General features: G+C 41.4%; 1 protein-coding gene across 5 annotated transcripts in view; it reads right to left on the bottom strand.

Annotated features, from left to right (window-relative positions):
* The window catches only part of arhgef10 (Rho guanine nucleotide exchange factor (GEF) 10), a 103535-nt gene that overhangs the window by 82280 nt on the left and 221 nt on the right, over positions 1-21034 (bottom strand). For 3 of the 5 annotated variants that reach the window (XM_083544544.1, XM_083544543.1, XM_083544546.1), the window contains exons 2-5: positions 10331-10435; positions 5235-5498; positions 3122-3373; positions 465-501 (exon numbers count right to left, since the gene is read on the bottom strand). In XM_083544544.1, the coding sequence (XP_083400670.1) occupies positions 465-501; positions 3122-3373; positions 5235-5498; positions 10331-10379 (602 nt within the window). In that variant the 5' untranslated portion in view covers positions 10380-10435. Of the gene's footprint in view, positions 1-464; positions 1087-1175; positions 1738-2235; positions 2944-3121; positions 3374-5234; positions 5499-10330; positions 10436-21034 lie in introns of those variants that run through there. The other 2 variants (XM_083544545.1, XM_083544547.1) reach the window with 2 other exon arrangements.

Raw genomic sequence — 21034 nt, 5'->3', positions numbered from 1 at the left:
AACACAATTCTCCGTGTGTTGGTAAATGGACATACTCAAAGGAATCATTTCAGCCCTAAAACTTATTATACGGTTATATAAATTATAACCTTCATACGTGTCCCAGTAAATGAGCTGTTGCTATAGAAGCGATAACGTATCAGAACAATCGCGAAATATTAGCTGCTGGTCAAGAAACTTCACTACACTTTCCAACCAATGAGAACGCAGAATTCAACCATGCGCTTCAATCAGCACTAATGATTAGCATGGAACCCAAGAAACACTTTTCCTCCATTTACAAAAATTAAATGAAATTAAAAAAAAGTCAAATAAAAAGTTAAAAAAATCATTTTTAACTTTTTAAATTTCTAATTTTTAGATGTAAACTAACAATTAAAACAGCCACAAATGTCTTTCTAACATAAAGTGATTGTGTATTTGTGTCTACAATGAATCTTATAAGAACACAAACTCAAACTTACCCATCACTAAGAGTATGCCCCGCCCCCATGATGGTCACTGCAGAGAAAAAAAAGAGAACATTATATAAAATATGCAAATATTTATTTATTTTTTTTAAATAACAATTAACATATTTTATCCTCGTCAATCCTTAATATTAATATTAACAATGTTAATAGAAATTAACAGAAGCTGAATTAACAGTTGACGGCTGTAAGATATTTTCACCACCAGGGGCAGCATTGCATATGCGTTAGGTTAGATTGGCAAACCCGTACAAGAGTTTCTGCACCAATGGTGGATATTAGCCACGTGACGATCACATGACAAATATCCCACATGTCTGTTTATCTAGTTCACACTCCATGTATGGCTGTGGGATGCCTAAACATCACCAGCTTCTTCCTGTTATCCACTGTGGAGTGAACCAAGTGTCCGTATTCCAAACAGTTATAAAAGTTGTGTCCCAAACCACACCAGACATTTTTAGACGGAAGAAAAACATCCAAACGAAATCCTGTGCATCAAACCACGAAGCTCGAAAGCCCGTGATCTCTGCACTTATCAGGAAAAGAACATGTGACTTCCCATCGCACAAAATGAAAATTTCTCTGTTTGTATGTCTCAGGAAATCAGACGGTTCTGTGCGTCTGTCTTAAGGAATAAGACATTTCTGTGAGTCTGTCTCAGGAAATGAGACTTTTCTGTGTGTCTGTCTCAGGGAATGACACATTTCTGTGCGTCTGTCTCAGGGAATCAGACGTTTCTGTGCGTCTGTCTCAGGAAATGAGACGGTTCTGTGCGTCTGTCTCGGGGAATCAGACGTTTCTGTGAGTCTGTCTCAGGAAATGTGACATTTCTGTGTATCTGTCTCAGGGAATCAGACGTTTCTGTGCGTCTGTCTCAGGAAATGTGACATTTCTGTGTATCTGTCTCAGGGAATCAGACGTTTCTGTGTGTCTGTCTCAGGAAATGAGACGTTTCTGTGCGTCTGTCTCAGGGAATCAGACGTTTCTGTGCGTCTGTCTTAGGAAATGAGACATTTCTGTGCATCTGTCTCAGGGAATAAGACATTTCTTTGTGTCTGTCTCAGGGAATCGGACGTTTCTGTGCGTCTGTCTCAGGGAATGAGACATTTCTGTGCGTCTGTCTCAGGGAATGAGACGGTTCTGTGTGTCTGTCTCAGGGAATGAGACGGTTCTGTGCGTCTGTCTCAGGGAATGAGACGGTTCTGTGCGTCTGTCTCAGGGAATCGGACGTTTCTGTGCGTCTGTCTCAGGGAATCAGACGTTTCTGTGCGTCTGTCTCAGGGAATGAGACATTTCTGTGCATCTGTCTCAGGGAATAAGACATTTCTTTGTCTGTCTCAGGGAATCGGACGTTTCTGTGCGTCTGCCTCGGGAAATGAGACATTTCTGTGTGTCTGTCTCAGGAAATCAGACGTTTCTGTGCGTCTGTCTTAAGGAATAAGACATTTCTGTGCGTCTGTCTCAGGAAATGAGACTTTTCTGTGCGTCTGTCTCAGGGAATGAGACATTTCTGTGCGTCTGTCTCAGGGAATGAAACTGTTCTGTGCGTCTGTCTCGGGGAATAAGACGTTTCTGTGCGTCTGTCTCAGGGAATCAGACGTTTCTGTGCGTCTGTCTCAGGAAATGAGACGTTTCTGTGCGTCTGTCTCAGGAAATGAGACGTTTCTGTGCATCTGTGTCAGTGTCTCAGGGAATCAGACGTTTCTGTACGTCTGTCTCACCAAATCAGACATTTTTGTGTATCTGTCTCAGAAAATGAGACGTTTCTGTGTGTCCGTCTCAGGGAATGAGACATTTCTGTGTCTGTCTCAGTGAAGGGGGAGTGGCCTCCCATCAGACTCAGTGGTCTCTGTTTTCTTTTGTCTCAGTGAAGGAGGTGTGGTCTCTGTGCCTTTGTACTGAGTCTGAGTCAACTATGTTGCCAAAAGTTTGCGGACACCTGGTCATAAGTACGGTATGTGCTTCTTGAGCTTCGCATTCCACATTTAGTCCCAATTTCTTATCAATCCCTCCACTCTTCTGGGAAGATGTTCCAATAAATTTTGTGGAGAGTAATTCAGCCACAAAGGTTGTTAGTAAAGTGACGAGGCCTGGGGTGCAGAAGGAATTTATTTGTGCACTTTGTGTCATGTTGGAACAGGTTTGGGTCTCCTAGTTCAAGTGAAGGGAAAATTCCATGCAGCCGAAGGCCAAGTCAATGTGCCTTCAACTTTGTGGGAACAGATTGGAGAACGAAGACACATGGGCGGTAAAGTCGGGTGACCCAATACTTTTGGCCTATCGTTTGAAACGTACGCTACATACACAGAGCGATTACACGTAATAACAAAAAAAGCTGGTATTTAAAGCTTGAATGAAGAACAAGCGTGTTAGGAAAAGAGCTGCAGCAACACTGTTGAAGAAAACAGGAAACCCAGATCACAGGAGGAGTTCTGCTGAATAAAGCAAAAAAAAGAAAATTATAAAAAAATTGAATAAAATAAATAAATATATATATATATATAGCGAGAGAGAAAGTGAAGCAAGTTTCCATCTGAATGTTGTATTGACAAGAAGGTACCTATGAGCAGAACAAGAATTTTTTCAAAAGGGTGCCATTATTTATTCTCTTCCCCTAAAATGATTTGAAATGAAGAGGACATATTTACCTTCTTCGTCCACTGAGAAGTGCCTGATGATGACGGGTGTGGTGTAGGTGGGGGTAATGATGGGGACGTTGGAGGGCGTGGCATAGCCGCAGGGCACGGGCACTGAGTATCCAGAGGGCACAACGGGGCTACTGGGTACTTCCTGGGCATCATCTTCATTCCCATTGGCTGGAGAAGAAAACAGAGGCGGGCTTTCCGGGGAAATGTCGATCACTGAGTACGGGTTGACTTTGGGTTGTGCTCCGGGATTTCCTATTGGTCAGAGATACAGATCAAATCAAGGACACTGTGCAGCAAAAGAAGCAGTAAAGCCACAATCCAACCCGCAACTCGGTGCGTTTCCAAGGATACGATACATTAAAGAAGATCTGAAGCAGCTACTGACTGTGCAAATTCAATATGATACACTATACTGTCATAAGTAATGGGACACCTGACCTTTCCTGCCGTATGTGGTTCTTCTACAAACTGTTACCACAAAGCTGGAGGCAAACAATTGTACAGCATGCGGTATAATAAAATGTTTCATTCATATGAACTTGGAAAACCATGAAGATCTGCTTTACATGGTTTGGAGAGGAAGATCTTGAGCTCTGATCTCAATACCTCAGTACCTGATTTTACTAACACTCTTATGGCTGATGAACACAAATGTCTACAAAATATAGTGGAACATCTTCCTAGAAGAGTGGAGATGTGGAAAGTACAAACTGGGACTAAATGTGGATTTCAACACTCAAAAACCTCATACTTATGACCAGGTGTCCGCAAACTTTTGGCAACACAGTGTGGTATCATCAATTTACTTAAGTGCCTTCTGACTTCTAATTAGGGTTGCAAAATGGCAGAAAATTTCCAGAAACTTTCAATAAGAACATCCTCTGGGGAATTTTGGAAATATTCCAACTTGGAAATTTACCAGGAATTTACAGGAATTTATGGGAATTGTAATTAATTCAAAATTTGGGGAAATTCCAATAAACTATCATACAATATCATATCATACACCAAGATGGAAATAGTTTTTACATTATCTATGTACAGGATTTAAGAAATAATGTGTTTAATGTAGCGGGGGAGTGGTGGCTCCAGCGGTTAAGGCGCTTGGTTGCCGATCGGAAGGTCTGGGGTTCAAGCCCCGGTATCGCCAGGCTGCCACTCTTGGGCCCTTGAGCAAGGCCCTTAACCCTCTATGCTCCGGGGGTCCCTTACGAGGGAAATATCAAGGTCTGTGATGTCGGAGTGACGTGGGGCCGCCTTCCCGTGGGCTCACCACCTGCAGGAGGGACCGTAAGGGACGGTGCTGTGAGGATTGGGCAGCAGTCGAAGGCGGGGGCCTGCTTAGACTGCTGCCCCCGCGACCCGAATTACGGATAAACGGGAAAAAAATGAATGAATGTGTTTTATGTAATGCAGGAAATGCACAGCGCATGTAGGGGGCGTGGCCTCAGCTGTAAGTGTGTTGTGTGCATGTGACTGATAAATGTGCAGGTAGAAATTCAACTGAAATCACATAAAATCTGGTTGTTTTAACCAAAATGATCCTGCAAAATATTTTTTCCCAACCATTTTCAAGTTCCCTGTTATAAAAAAAAACATGCAATTTTGTAAATTCCCAGTTTATTGCTGTTAATTCCCATGGAAAGTTTTCAGTCTTGAAAATAAATAAATAAGAAAATTCCCGGAATTTTGCAACCCTACTTCTAAACGCATGTCGCTTTCAAAAACAGGCTTTTGTAGTGGCACAAAAAAAAAAAAGATGAAATAAAAGCAGACGTTCTTTTCCTGTTGTGTGTGCAGGAAGTTACAGATCTACCTCTGCCATGTTAATCTGTATTCTGTGTGACTCTCAGGACACGCCTCTGTCTCCGTAGTGTTGTGATACGTGCACAAACTCGAACAAACGCGCTCGAGAAAAATCAACCTACATATCAAAAATTGTTTTTGGTCACTTTCTAAATAATAAAAGTACCGCGTCTACTAGTAATTATATATAAAAAATTTGTTTTTTTTTGATGAAGCAAATATGTTCAAAACAATGCGTCGCGATACAACGTATATCCGATACACACTTTTTTTAAATCGATGCATCAAATCTCACCATTCCTACTACCTTGTAAATCCGCGCTGTTTGGAGGCGGAGGAAGCTCCTTATCCGCCCAGTCCTGGCTCTGATCCTCTTCAGGAGGTGGAGGAAAGGCAACGTGTGGAGCAGAAGAGCAGATCTGCGGTGGAGGAGGTGGGAGGTCGGCCTCAGCGTTCTCCAGAACTGGGCAGCATGAAGAGGCATAATGGGGAGCAGGAGGGAAGGAAGTAGGATGCTCGGCCTCGGGGGCTTCGTCATCAAACTCGAAACGTTCACCTTCTTCTTCCTCGTCTAGCACCAAAGAACAAGACAGAGGGGGACGAATGTCAAAAGAAGTCAAAATTGGTTCAAGGTCATAAGATGATACTGCAATGTTTTCACCAGAAAGACATTTAAATATAACCCAAAAGTATTTGGACACCCATATGTGCTTCTTCTCTGAATTGTTAGCACAAACTTGGAGGCACACACTTGTACAGGACATCTACAAATGTGGTACCATGAAATATTCCCTTCGCTTAAACTACGAGACCCAAACCTGTTCCAGCATTAGTGCACAATGCCATCGTCATGAAGATATGCTTTATATGGTTTGGAGTGGAAGATCTTCCTGATATAGAGCTCTAAACCCTATTGAACATGATGAATGTGAACACTGACCGCACCCCAGGCCTCCTCAGCTCACCTCCATCATTACCTGACTTTACTAATGCCCTTGTGGATGAATCTCACATGAATCTCTACACAAAATCCAGTGAAACATCTTCCCAGAAGAGTGGAGATTATTAAAGCAAATGGGGACTCAATGTGAAATAGGATCTTCAAGAAGCACCTCATTATCTCATCAGGTGTCCACAGAATTTTGTCCATATAAGTTAGCCATATAAGAACACTTCCTAAGTGTTTGCTAGCTTCTACAGTTCAACTATGTGTCTCAGAAGAAGAGTTCAAGTGAAATTTCTCCCCACAGTGAAATCAGCAAAGAATCTGCAGATCTACTTCTAGAAACACTAGGAGAGAACCTGTGGTTACAACTCGCCGCCTCCTCCAAATAAAAACCAGTTTAAACCCACACCAGTGTTTTAAGGAGGTCTGGATTTTCCTCCAGGAAGCATGGAATGGCCTGGAAAGTCTATAATTTTCAGGGTGGATCCAAGTTCCTGGAGGAGCTAAACAGTATGTGGGGTCTGGATAGAGTTCTGGAGCAAAAGAACCCCATTAACTAGAACTGCTTAGGATTTGCTAAAAGCTATTTGGCAGATGCCCTTATGCAGATCAACTTACATTTATCTAATTCATACAACTAAGCAGCTATGGGGTTAAGGGCCTTGCTCAGGGGCCCAAAAATGGGCAGCTTGTTATGGCTGGGATTTGACCTCACAATCTTCAAATCTACATTCACGGCAGTTGGCCTATGCCCTTATCCAGAGCTACTTGCAGTCATCTCATTCAGATATTAGATTAGGGGCCTTACCTAGGGGCCCAGAAGCACTAGCTTGGTGTAGCTAGGATTTAAACTGGTGAACTTCGGATTCAAAGTCCAATTAGGACTTAACTTCGAAGCCTTAACCACTGAGCTACCAATCAGATTCCAGAGCTGAGCAGCACTATGGTACAGCAGGAATAACTCAGGAAGTGAAATGTGTGATGGATGAAGGACACAGCAGGAAGGTAATGATGGTTTATATGGCTGTTTTTATGGAACTCCTTGAGGGAAACATTGGTTGAGGCGTGTGAAGACAGGAAACAGAACCGTCCTAACAGGAAATGGATTTGTACCAGGAACAGGGATAGGCTTTCCCCCAGAGTTCATGTGCTATAGGGGAATTCCAGGCTACAGCCATTCAGAACAGGCAGCATCAGAAGTTTGGAGGAATTAGAAGTTTGGAAGAAGTTTGGAAGCACAGAAGGACTTCTGAGTCAGTTTGAGATGGCGGATGGACTGTTGGAGTAACTCCTAGTGCTGTTTTTCTTCTCCATCTTGTTCCTCCAGCTGTTTCTCCAAATCACCGTATTCACCATATAAATTCAACCACAAACAAATTCAACCACCAGCAAAACTCCTCCATGGAGCTCAAGAAGGTCAGTAGGAAACATCTACAATCACATGTATGAACCTGGAACAGGATGATACGATGGTTCCAGGTGTTTATAAGCAGCACATTCATTTAGAACTCTGATTCACCTGAGAAACGCAAACTTCTTGTGTGTTCGACGCTCTAAATTCACACCTGAACTCCTTCCAGCCAATCACAATCCAGCGTTCACACTGACCAGGATGTGAGAACGTTACGGAAACGAGGGTTTGTGAATGTAACACTTTTAAAGAAGAAATGCTGGCTATGTTCAGAAGTGTTACAGGAACACAAACACGTAGCTGCAGCACCTGGAAACGCAGATGTTCTTCTTCTGCTGAAAGACGGAGTGAGAGCATGACAGTGAAGGAACGACAGATCCGGAAAAGAGGGAGAAGGAATTCTCCAAAGACTTTTCATCTTTACTTGTCTGATGATTCGTTCTTCACTTTTTATACGTAGAATTAATTTCAGGTGTCATCGTTTATTATTATTTTTAATAATCTTTTTTAGTTATGACACACTTTAATGCCAAAAGTTTGCGGACACCTGATCATATGATGATCCACATTTAGACGTCCGGGAAAATATCTTCTGGGAAGATGTTCCAATAGATTTTCTAGAGATTTGTCTGAGATCATTTAGCCAAAAAAAAGGGGGCGGGGTGATGAGAATAAAGAGGCATGTCTAAGAATTGACAAACTTTCTTATAATTAAGATGATAATAATAATGTACAAGTTGAAAACTTAAAACTTTGAACAAGTGATAAAATATTCTTGAGTGAAATGCAAAGAAATTCTACTTAAGATGCAAGTTACAAGTCTAAAAATCTACTCGAGTGAAAGTAAAAAGTCGTAAAAAGTCCATGATTTCTTTTACAACAACAACAACAATCCCCTGTTATAATGTCATTTATGCTAATGAGAGAAATCGCTGATTCAGCACGCATCGAACAACTTTTGATTCGACGTCATTTCTTTTCCGGGACACGTTTTTGTTTTTATTATTATTCCTTTGCGTTATTTGTATTGATTTATTTTTCCACTCAGTAACGAATACAATGTAAAATGCAGTTAAGAACAAAATTTTAAATAAATAAATTGTAAATAAAGTAATCCATCACTTTCCTCCTCTATGAGGAAGAACATTTGGCTGAAAAAAAAACACACTTTTGGCTGTAATGTGTAGGTCAAAAAAGGTAACAAAAGCACAAGCTGCAGCTGAAGTTACTTCAAAGTTTCCACATCAGCCAATGATGGTGTTCCTGAAGCTTCCCGTGACCTCTGACCCAGATTTTCCATCGTGTTGGTGTTTGGGTGATTACAGGACACGCTGGAGGAGTTCAGGGGCAATAAACACCATATAAAAGCAGTGAGACGGAACACACAACACACCCTGATATAGCCTGAGGACCACCGGAGGGGTCAAAGGTCAACAGGGAGAAGTTAGGAATGATCGTCAGGCAAGAATAAAACAAATTCTTTGAATTATTATAACACTATACCCAAATCTGTGTGTGTGTGTGTGTGTGTGTGTGTGTGTGTGTGTGTGTGTGTGTGTGTGTGTGTGTGTGTGTGTGTGTCAGAGCATGTTTGTGTGTGTGTTCTGCAACAATGACTGTAATAAAGTTTTTATCCATTTGTTGATACACTGAACACACACACACACACACACACACACACACACACACACACACAAACAGAGAAACAGTGGAACCACAGAATCCTTCAGGTGTGGAAACGAGTGCAGAGGTGAAGGTTCAGACGCCACGTCCTGATTTGTGTAGGAAAGAAGGAGTAAAGTGTGTGATGTGTATCGAAGCCGGAAATTTCCTCGAATGAATATTCAGAGTCAGATCTCCAGTTGGTGTGTGTGTGTGTGTGTGTGTGTGTGTGTGTGTGTGTGTGTTTAGAGTACTGACAAATTAAATAAACTTGTAGGAACTGTAGGGTAGAAAGGAACTAGAGAAAAAAAACTGTAAAAAGGAACTGTAGGGTTAAGAGGAACAGTAGAAAGGAACTTTAGGGTAAAATAAATGTAACAAGGAACTCTAGTGAAGAAACTTAAAAAAGGAAATCTAGTCCTAGAAAAGTCTAGGAATAAAAAGGAACTGTCGAAAGGAACTGAAAAAGAAACCCTGAAGTAGAAAGGAACAGTAGAAAGAAACTGTAGGATAGGAAGGAACTGTAAAATGGAACTTTTAAAAGGAACCCTATGGTAGAGAGAAACTCTAGAAATGAACTGTAGAATAAAAAGGAACTGTAAAAGAAACTGTTATGTAAAATGTAACTGTAGAATGGAGAAGTAGAATTAAAAGGAACCAGAAAAAGGAACTACAGGGTGAAAGGAACTGTAGGATAAGAAGGAACTGTAAAAAGGAACTGTAGGATAAGAAGGAACTGTAAAAAGGAACTGTAGGGTGGGAAGGAACTGTAAAAAGGAACTGTAGGGTGGGAAGGAACTGTAAAAAGGAACTGTAGGATGGGAAGGAACTGTAAAAAGGAACTGTAGGATAAGAAGGAACTGTAAAAAGGAACTGTAGGATGGGAAGAAACTGTAAAAAGGAACTGTAGGATGGGAAGGAACTGTAAAAAGGAACTGTAGGATGGGAAGGAACTGTAAAAAGGAACTGTAGGATAAGAAGGAACTGTAAAAAGGAACTGTAGGATAAGAAGGAACTGTAAAAAGGAACTGTAGGATGGGAAGGAACTGTAATAAGGAACTGTAGGATAAGAAGGAACTGTAAAAAGGAACTGTAGGATAGGAAGGAACTGTAAAAAGGAACTGTAGGATGGGAAGGAACTGTAGAAAGGAACTGTAGGATAGGTAGGAACTGTAAAATTGAACATTCAAAAGGAACCCTATGGTAGAGAGGAACTCTAGAAATGAACTGTAGAATAAAAAAGGAACTGTAGAATGGAAAAGTAGAATTAAAAGGAAAAATGAACTACAAGGTGAAAGGAACTATAAAGAGGAACTATAAAGTCAAACTGTAAGTGGAAATTTCCAGTCTGTAAATGTTAAATTGTATTGGCTCTGGTTCTCACCATCAGGAGGAGGAGGAGGAGGAGGAGGAGGAAAGTCGTCCTGCTCCATGCTGGATTATTTCTTCACACACACTCGATTGGATCCTCAGCGTTTCACACACACACCTTGAAGACAGAAAACAGATTTCAGATGAAACCACTACACACACACACACACACACACACACACACACACACACACTGTTAAACTCATTAGTAGTATAAACATAATAAAATATATCCCATCTCTTTAAACAGAAACGTTCTCGAGTCCAAACTTTTATTTCTTTTCCAAATCCAGATCCAATCTTTGTGGTTTGTTGTTGGATCTGGTACCTGATACCTTTCCTCATGTTCAATCCACAGTCTCAATATTTTGTTGACATATCAATCCGATACTGATCCCGAGTACCGGATCAGCACCATTTTTTTTTTCTAAAGTGGAAGTTTTTTTGGAGTGGAAGATCTTCCTGATATAGAGCTCCATATCTCCATAGAGCAACCGTATCGAACGTGAGTGTTGACTGCACCCCAGGAACCTCCTCACCTTCTCACCTACATCGGTACCTGAGTTTACTAAAATGAATATCTACAAATCTCCACGAAATCTGGTGGAACATCTTCCCAGAAGAGTGGAGATTATAATAAGAGTGGACTGAGACAAAATGTGGGATGAGAGGTTTGAAAAAGAAGCACATACCAATCTGAGGTTTTCACAAACTTTTGTCACCAGACTAGTTATTTGATTGGAACAAAAGTAATGGCACCCCATGTGTAAATCTAGAGGTGGGGGCTGCGGTGGCTGAGCCACATTACTGGATTGTCTGCTACAAGAAATGAATCGTTTTACAGTTTAGTCCCCATTTTCTGTTCTAGAGTTTAGTGGGCGTGGCTAAACGTAAAACATGCTGTAGAACAGAAATCTTCATGATTCGATGTGATTGATCTTTCTGATATTGAGAGCATGAAGAAAATCGGTGAACATTTTGTAAACCGAGAGGAAATTCTAGCTTCGTTTTACCCATAAGTGTACTAAAAGAGTGATAAATGAGGCTCATTGTTTGGTGAAGGACTTTTGGGTTGTACTGTATATCGAAGAGAGGAAGCGAGAGAGAGGGGAAGAGAGAGAGAGGGGAAGAGAGAGAAAGAAAGAGAGAGAGAGAAAAGTGAATAATGCTCTACACTAGTTATGCCCATCACCACTTTTCAGCCAGACATTCAGCCAGACAGAAACGCTCTCTCTCTCTCTCTCTCTCTCTCTCTCTCTCTCTCTCTCTCTCTCTTTCTCTCTCTCATACACACAGTAGTAGGTGAGAGGAACTATGATGTCATTCTGTAGAACAGAAGCCTCCTTGTTGTAGAGTCTCCACAACACAAGGTCACGGGGTCAATAGGAGCAGCGACAGCCTCACATTCGTCCCCACAATCCTCACGAGTCAATACACTCCTAGTACATACAGCATGCACACACATACATACACACACACACACACACACACACACACACACGCTGAGACTGTAATACATTAATTACACACATAGAACAAAACTCCGATTTGTCTCGTGATGGCTCTGGGACAAAAATGGAGCAACAAAAACCTTCGTGTAACTGATGGACATAAAAAAATATAATAGACGTAACCAGCAGTACACAGATTTCTAAAATACTATACACACACAAAAACGTGAAAAACAATACGAAAATGGTGAGAATTGTGTTTCTGTTCACTGCGTCATGTCATGATCGGTTCTTCTGGCATCTTCCCTCTCCATCTGTTTCTGTCCGTGGTTTATGGCAAGGTGCCCTGGTGAATATGATGTAAAAAAGAAAAGTCGAGATATAAATCTGATAAGAGTGCCCTCTAGGGCGACCCTGTAGTATATAAAATATGATTAAGTGCCCCCAATTTAGATACAAAGCTCTAATGGTGCCCATACATGTAGAAAAACCATGACAGTGCCCCATAGGCTCCCATAATTGCAAAGAAATACATGCAAAAAAAGAGGTGCAATGCACTAAAGGTCCTTATACAAGCAATAAAAGTGATATTACCCTATAGGTTCCCATACATGCGAGAAAATGTGAGACAATGTGCCCAAAAGGTTCCCATATATGCAATAAATACATGGGGTGCCCTACAGGTTCACCTATACGCAGAAATATTAGACACAGTGCCCTAAAGGTTCCAATACATGCAATAAAGAAATGCAGTGCACTACAGGTTCACCTATACGCAGAAATATTAGACACAGTGCCCTAAAGGTTCCAATACATGCAATAAAAAAATGCAGTGCGCTACAAGTTTACCTATACGCAGAAATCTTTGACAAAGTGCCCTAAAGGTTCTCCTATTTTCTATGAAAATGTGACAGAACACCCTAATAGTTTGCCTATATGCAAAAAACTGAGACATGGTGTCCTATAGGCTCTACTATATGCAAGAAAAAGAGACACAGTGCCCTATAGGTTCACCTTAATACAGAAAAGTGAGATGCAGTGTTCTACAAATGTCTCTATATTAAAAAAGTGCCACAGTGCCCTATAAGTTTCCCTATATGCATGCAAATGATGCACAATGCTATGGGAAGGAGACGAGTTGGTGGAGTCAGGGTGATGCTTTGGTGAGGCTCTGCTAGGAAACCGTGGTTTCTGGTGTTCATGTAGAAGTTACTTGAGGAGGAACCACTTTCCTAAACATTGCTCTAGATAATCCTTCATGGTGACCGTGTTCTCTAATGGCCATGTTCTTATTTAAGTGGCAGCTCAGTGGTTAAGGCTCTTTGTTACTGATCAGAAGGTCAGTGGTTCAAGCCCCAGGTTTGCCAAGTCCTCTGTGCTCTAGGGGCACTGTATCATGGCTGAGCTGGATCATCTGATCTCAGCTTCCTAACATTGCTGAAATATGTTGGGAGAAATAGTATCTCAGTGGTTAAGGTCTCTGACCTTGAAGGTTCAAGTGCCTAACCCTCACCTGCTCCATTTCAGTCTCTGGAAAGTAGTAGAACTGCACTTCCACACTGCAGTACATTCTTTGAGGTTTCAAGGTCTTGACTTAGCCTCCAAATCCTCCAGATCTCATCAGTAGAAACTGATAGTTCCACCTTGCATCTTACAGGACAACACACCTTCTGAGGTGGAGTCTTGTGGAGTCCAGGCCTTGATGACTCAGGGAGGAACCTTACGATATCCAGCAGGTGGCTTTAATGTTATGGCTGTTTTATGTATTTCTGCTCACTTGCCTGTATAATGCAGACCACTGGAGTCTGGGAAGGGTCCAAAAAAAACTAAAAGGAGAAGGTAAGAAACTGGAATGGGAGGAGGAGAAAAAGCGAAAGAAAGAAAAAAGTGAGAAAGAAAGAAAGAAAGAAAGAAAGAAAGAAAGAAAGAAAGAAAGAAAGAAAGAAAGAAAGAAAGAAAGAAAGAGCTGCATGTTTAGTCTACAAGCTCTCTGAAGCCTGATGATGAAAGACTGAAGTGCAGCAAAGAGTGAGTGTGAGGAGAACCCCTTAAACATTTACACAAGTGTGTGTGTGTGTGTGTGTGTGTGTGTGTGTGTGTGTGTGTGTGTGTGTGTGTGTGTGTGTGTGTGTGCTATTCTTAGCACAGTGACTCTCACTCCAACAACTTTACCAGTTCATGACCAGGATTCAAACAAACTCTTACCATTTTTTTTATTCAACAAAAAGAACATTTTATTTCTTTTTGTTTCTTTCTCTTGGAGACTCGTTTCATCCCACTGTGGCAAATATAAATATTCAAATATCTATATCATAGAAAACAGACGGATGGACGGCTGGACGGACGGACGGACGGACGGACGGACGGACGGACGGACGGACGGACGGACGGACAGACGGACGGACAGACAGACAGACAGACAGACAGACAGACAGACAGACAGATAGATAGATAGAAACCCAAACCAACAAAGATAAAACAGACATGACATGTTCGGTTATTTCTCTCTCTCTCTCTCTCTCTCTCTCTCTCTCTCTCTCTCTCTCTCTCTCTCTCACACACACACACACACACACACACACACACACACACACACAATATTATATTATATTTATTATCCCCAGGATTCATTTCCTGTTCCATCCACTTCACTTCCTGTTTTTCACACCAACTCTCCAGCCGGAATGTGTATGACACACGGCCCACTGCTTCTACATGCTTTAGATGTTCCTCAGACCAAGCTGTTTTGTCTTCGGTTTCACAGATCCTTAGAGACAGGGAGGAGGCACACACACACACACACACACACACACACACACACACACACACACACACACACACACACACACACACACAGTAAAAGAAAAGACACTGATGACAGAGCTGCATGGCGTGTTAGAGCAAGTTCCTGAGGAAGAACGAGAGAGCAGAGAGAGAGAAAGAGAGAAACACTTATTTATGGATCAGTGCTACAGCTAAAGATTTGTTTTGAAGCGATGTTTAAAACAATGAACGGTTCAGCGACACACACCAGCTTTTCCTGACACCTTCACACACCTCCACACACACCCCACACCTCCAAACACCTCCACACACCTCCACACAGCCCCAATCACCTCCACACAGCTTCACACACCTCCATACACATCTCTAATTACCTCCACACACCTCCAAACACCACCAGACATCTCCACACAGCTCCAATCACCTCCACACATCTCCACACAACCCCAATCACCTCCACACATCTCCACACACCTCCAAACATCTCCACACAGCTTCACACATCTCCAATCACCTCCACACATCTCCACACAGCTCCAAACACCTCCACACAGCCCCAATCACCTCCACACAGCTTCACACACCTCTATACACATCTCTAATTACCTCCACACAGCTCCAATCACCTCCACACATCTCCACACAACCCCAATCACCTCCACACATTTCCACACACCTCCAAACATCTCCACACAGCTTCACACATCTCCAATCACCTCCACACATCTCCACACAGCTCCAAACACCTCCACACAGCCCTAATCACCTCCACACATCTGCACACACATCCAAACATCTCCACACATTTCCACACAGCTCCAAACACCTCCACACAGCTCCAAACACCTCCACATATCTCCAATCACCTCCACACAGTTCCAAACACCGTCACACAGCTCCAATCACGTCCAAACACCTCCACACATCTCCAATCACCTTAACACATCTACACACAGCTCCAAACACCTCCAAGCACCTCCACACACCTTTTCCCACATGCCTTCAATGAACAGAATTATGGGATATCAGAACCACCCCCAGCCATTAGGGTTGCACAAGCCTTAGTGCCAGTCCCAAGTCCGGATTAATGGGGACGGTTGCGTTAGGAAGGGCATCCAGCGTAAAAACATGTGCCAAATCAAACATGCGGATGGTCCGCTGTGGCGCCCCCTAATGGGAGAAGCCGAAAGAAAGTTTAGTGTCTCTTTCTCTCTCACTCTTTTAGATAAACCTGTCTCTCTGTCTGCTGACAATCTTTTCTCTCTCTTTTTCTCTCTCTCTCTCCTCTCCTTCCCTCTCTGATAAAATTTTTCCAATCTTTGCCTAAGCTGTCTCTAATTTTAACTGATTTACTCTCTCTCCTTAGGTCTCCGATGGAACTGTCTCCTGTTTTTCCATCTTTCTCTGATAAAGCTGTCTTCTCTGTGTCTCTGTGGAAGCTGTATCCTCTCTCTTTCTATTCCCATCTCTAAATAAGTGCTCTCTCTTGTCTCTTTCCATCTATTTATGTCTTTAGTGAAGCTGTCTTCTGTCTCTCTCTCTCTCTCTCTCTCTCTCTCTCTCTCTCTCTCTCTTACTGTCTCTGCTGAAGCTCTCACTTCTCTCCTTCGCTCTTTCAGCTAATGTCTCTCTCTCTCTACAACCCACTTTATGTCTCGCCACTAAACCCGTCTCCTGTCTCTCTATATATATCTGTCTCTGACTACAGCTCATTTTCTATCTCTCATATCTCCAGTGTCTTTGTCTTCACTGTCTTAACAGGTCTATTAAGCTGTCTCTCCTGTCGCCCTGCCCACGTCTCCCTGCCCACGTCTCTGCTGAGTGTGTTTCCTGTCTCTCTGCAGTACTGTACTGTCTGTGCCATGACCCCAGAGTCAATACGAGCTCAGAGGGAGTGAATACGATGACAAAGCGCTTTAGAAAAGATGGTGAGCTCATGCATACTAATCTCCTCTCTCTCTCTCTCTCTCTCTCTCTCTCTCTCTCTCTCTCTCTCTCTCTCTCTCTCTCTCTCTCTCTCTCTCTCTTCTCTCTCTGTCTCAATGTCTCTCTTATTGTCTTTCTTTCTTTCTTTCTTTCTTACTTAAAGACTTTTCCTCCCCGTCTCTCTCCCAACACTGCACACGTGCTAAGCTTCAGTCAACATCTACAGGAAGACCATCTTCTGTCTCGATTTCTGCTCTTTGACTCTCTTCAGTTTCAGTGTCTCCAATCTCACCGTCTGCCGTCTTACTGAATGCTGTCTCACCATCTTACCCCTAACTGTCTACCGTCTCACCATCTGCCATCTTACTGAATGCTGTCTTACCATCTTCTGTCTTAGTGTCTTTCATCTCACAGTCTGCTGTCTCACTGTCTTCTGTCACACTGTCTTCTGTCAAACCATCTTCAGTCTCACTGTCCTCTGTCTCACTGTCTGCTGTAACACCATCTTCAGTCTCACTGTCTTCTGTCTCACTGTCTTCTGTCACACTGTCTTCTGTCTCACTGTCTGCAGTCTGTCTCACTGTCTGCTGTCAAACCATCTTCATTCTCACTGTCTTCTGTCTCACTGTCTTCTGTCTCACTGTCTGCTGTAACACCATCTTCAGTCTCACTGTCTTCTGTCTCACTGTCTTCAGTATCACTGTCTGCTGTCTCACTATCTGCTGTCAAACCATCTTCAGTCTCACTGTCTTCTGTCTCACTGTCTGCTGTAACACCATCCTCAGTCTCACGGTCTTCTGTCTCACTGTCTGCTGTCAAACCATCTTCAGTCTCACTGTCTTCTGTCTCACTGTCTGCTGTAACACCATCTTCAGTCTCACTATCTTCTGTCTCACTGTCTGCTGTCACAGCATCTTCAGTCTCACAGTCTGCTGTCCAAGTCTTCTGTCTCTGCCTCACTGTCCTCGATTAATGACTCCAGTGTTCTGAATAACTAATATATCTGAAGAGAAGAAAAAAAAAGGACAACTGCAATAACATCTATTTAAATATCTCATGTGTGAAGACACTTTTGCGAAGCGATATTTATCTTCAAAAACATCAAAACCATCAAAAACAGATATTAGTATTAGTCAGTACTCAGAGAAAGATTTTTCTAGAACAATCGATCTGGATCGGAGCCTGACAGTAACTAGTGTAATTATACGGGTGTGGAAAATGAAATGTGCCTTGAGGCATAAGACATCATTAATCAACATGTACTGTACACTGTGTGCGCATGTGTGTGTGTGTGTGTGTGTGTGTGTGTGTGTGTGTGTGTGTGTGTGTGTGTGTGTGTGTTCTAACTTCCAGTCCTTGATTTATAGATGTTCAGGGCATTAAATGTAACTATAAATGAAGAAATGAGGCCTTTTTCCTACATAAACTGCATAAACACCTTTATCAGGTCTCTGTGGACGTGTCCCAAATCACACACCCTGGTCACTCGATAGGTCACTTACACACTATAATGAGTTCCAAATCACACACTATTTATTATATCAGCCACATACCACCTACAGACTACAATCTATTATCCACTAACGGCTTATCATCACCATCATCATCACCATCATCATCATCATCATCATCAACATCATCATCAACATCATCATCAACTAAAAGCAGCTGCGTCCCAAATCTCACTCTCACACACACACACACACACACACACACACACACACACACACACACACACACACACACACACACACCTTCACCACCTATATAGTGGACTTCAGTGTGGATTCGGACACTTCCAAAGCTAACAGCTTGGATTACAGGTCACACTGTGTGTGTGTGTGTGTGTGTGTGTGTGTGTGTGTGTGTGTGTGTGTGTGTGTGTGTGTGTGAGGAGTGTAAAGACAAAGGGGTGTGTGTGTGTGTGTGTGTGTGTGTGTGTGAGGAGTGTAAAGACAAAGGGGTGTGTGTGTGTGTGTGTGTGTGTGTGTGTGTGTGTGTGTGTGTGTGTGTGTGTGCTTGTGTGGAAGTACAGGACTATAAGAAGTGTGTGTGTGCGTGTGTAAAAAGGGAGTGTAAGAGTGTGTGTAATAATGTGAAGACAATTTGGATTGCGCGCGCGTGTGTGTGCGTGTGTGTGCGTGTGTGTGTGTGTGTGTGTGTGTGTTGTAGGCGGAGTCACACGAGCCAGGTCAGGTATTTGTTAAACAAATGAGCAGAGATTTTTCCCTGAAAGCCTCACACACACACACACACACACACACACACACACACACACACACACACACACACACACACACACACACACACACACACACACACACAGAGATTTTCACCTCCAGCTCATCATCTATCAGAGTTCCTGCTCGGGTTCCTCGTGATTGAGAGCGTTAGGACAGTGGACTCATGTAGGAAGTGTGAAGGTTGAGAGCAGCATTCCTGACATTCCTCACAGCGCTCCGCTCCGTCACTGAGGGATTTCATTTTGCACCCAACGACTTTCCAAAACAACAATACACAACTAAAGCTTCTGTTTCTACACAAACTCTCCATCTGATTCCAGGTTTTCTCTCTACCAAAAAGCCAGTCATGTGACACTGTAACCATGGAAACACCCTTACGCTTTTAACAGTCCGATCTAAAGGCGGAACGGAATCGGATCACCAGCCTGTAAGCTCTCTGTAGGGAGAAACGTGTTTCCATCTCCTACCATGTTCCTGGAGAAGAAGCAGGAACCCGGAGAGTGAAGAGGAGGGTTTAGTTTTTTTTATATTTGATGATATTATTGAGCTGATTTTCTCTGCAGTATTTTTTATTTCTGCTGATATTCACTCATCTTCTGACGTGTGTGGACACCTGACCATAAGATTAACACCTTTTTAAAACATCTCAATTCACCACATTTAGTTTCCATACGCTCTAATAATGAGCTCCACTCCTCTGGGAAGATGTTCCATCAGATTTTGTGGAGATTTGTGTGAGATTCCTTCCACCACCAGGGTGTTAATGAAGTCAGGTACTGATATAGATGAGGTGAGGTGTTTAATAAGTTTGGAGCTCTATAGCAGGAGATCTTCCACTCCAACCCATGGAAAGCAGATCTTCATGGAGCTGGCTTTTGTGGAAACACTTTTAGAGAAGGAGCACAGATGTTGTATGTTGATTTACATCCCAACACTAATAATTGTTGTTATAAATGTAAACATTATAAACATTCGGTGTTGAGGAGGACGATGGGTTTCCTTTCACATTTAGGTTCCTTTCAAGGTTTCCTGCAGATACCACCTCAGGTCCTCACTTCAGAGAATTTAACTGGATTATTACATCAGCATGCTGACAAATATGAGCTTAAACCATCATTATTATTAGTAGTAGTGCTGCTTTTATCATTATAAATATCAATTTTATTCATTATCAGCAAAAACAACAATAATAGTAACAGTTCTTTTAAAAAATATTATTATTATTATTATTATTATTATTATTATTATTATTATTATTATGATTATGTAACAAATGCATTTATAAATGTACATACTGTAGTGAAATATCTAATTGAAGATTTAAATGTAATAGAATTATGACAATATTTAGAACATGAATGAATAATTGAATAGTTAAATTTTTTTAATTTTTTTAATAAAATGAATAATTTGAGGACTTTTTATTCAATAAAATATAAACAAAATATACATCCATTAAACAGTTGTAGTAGTTTTCTTTAAAATAATAAATAAATGAACAAATGAAAGGGCCAACAAACCCAACAACATGTGTGGGAATAAAGAAAGAAGGAAATAGAAAGAAAGAAATGAATGAAATAAATGACTATTATTATTAATTTATATGTAAAATAAATAAGTTTATAAATATACTGTAATAAACTGTAAGGAAAAAAATACTTTTAACTTTTATTTTCATTTAATTGATTTATATGACGTATAATTATAGTACAATTATAATAAATGAACAATTGATGTAATTATTTAAATAGAATAAATTATTTCAATAATAAATAAGCAAAAAAATAATTGCTCTAGTTGCTCTTTTAAATAAATAAACACAAATAAATTATTAAAAATACTATTTATTATTATTATTTTATTATTTTATTATTTTATTATTATTATTATTATTATTATTATTATTATTATTATTATTATTTTGATGATAATTGACGCAGTCACGTACAAACTGGACGAAAGAACAGCTGGAAGCGCGTGCGTGTGATTCCTGCAGCTGTATGACACTTTTCCCGAATCTCAGTCCGGGGATAAACATCTGCATTGCCACGTCTGTGATTGTTTTCCCCCAAATACAGATGCAAACAACGGTATTATTACATCACAACACAACACATGACATCACTGGGGTTTATTTCTAGATGATGTATTGCGCGTGCGTGAAGTTTCCCCCCCCCCCAAAAAAAATATTAAAAACTATGAGATCATTAGAAAAGGACCCGGATTTTTGGATCTGCTCAGGGTCCACTCCCATCTCCTTCAAATCCCAACTCCGACCTCCAGCAGCTTCATGGGAAGTTTAATAGAGAAATA

The sequence above is a fragment of the Silurus aristotelis genome (assembly GCF_946808225.1).
Source record: "Silurus aristotelis genome assembly, chromosome: 6".
NCBI classification, from domain to species: domain Eukaryota; kingdom Metazoa; phylum Chordata; class Actinopteri; order Siluriformes; family Siluridae; genus Silurus; species Silurus aristotelis.
This window is presented reverse-complemented; position numbering and strand designations above follow the sequence as displayed.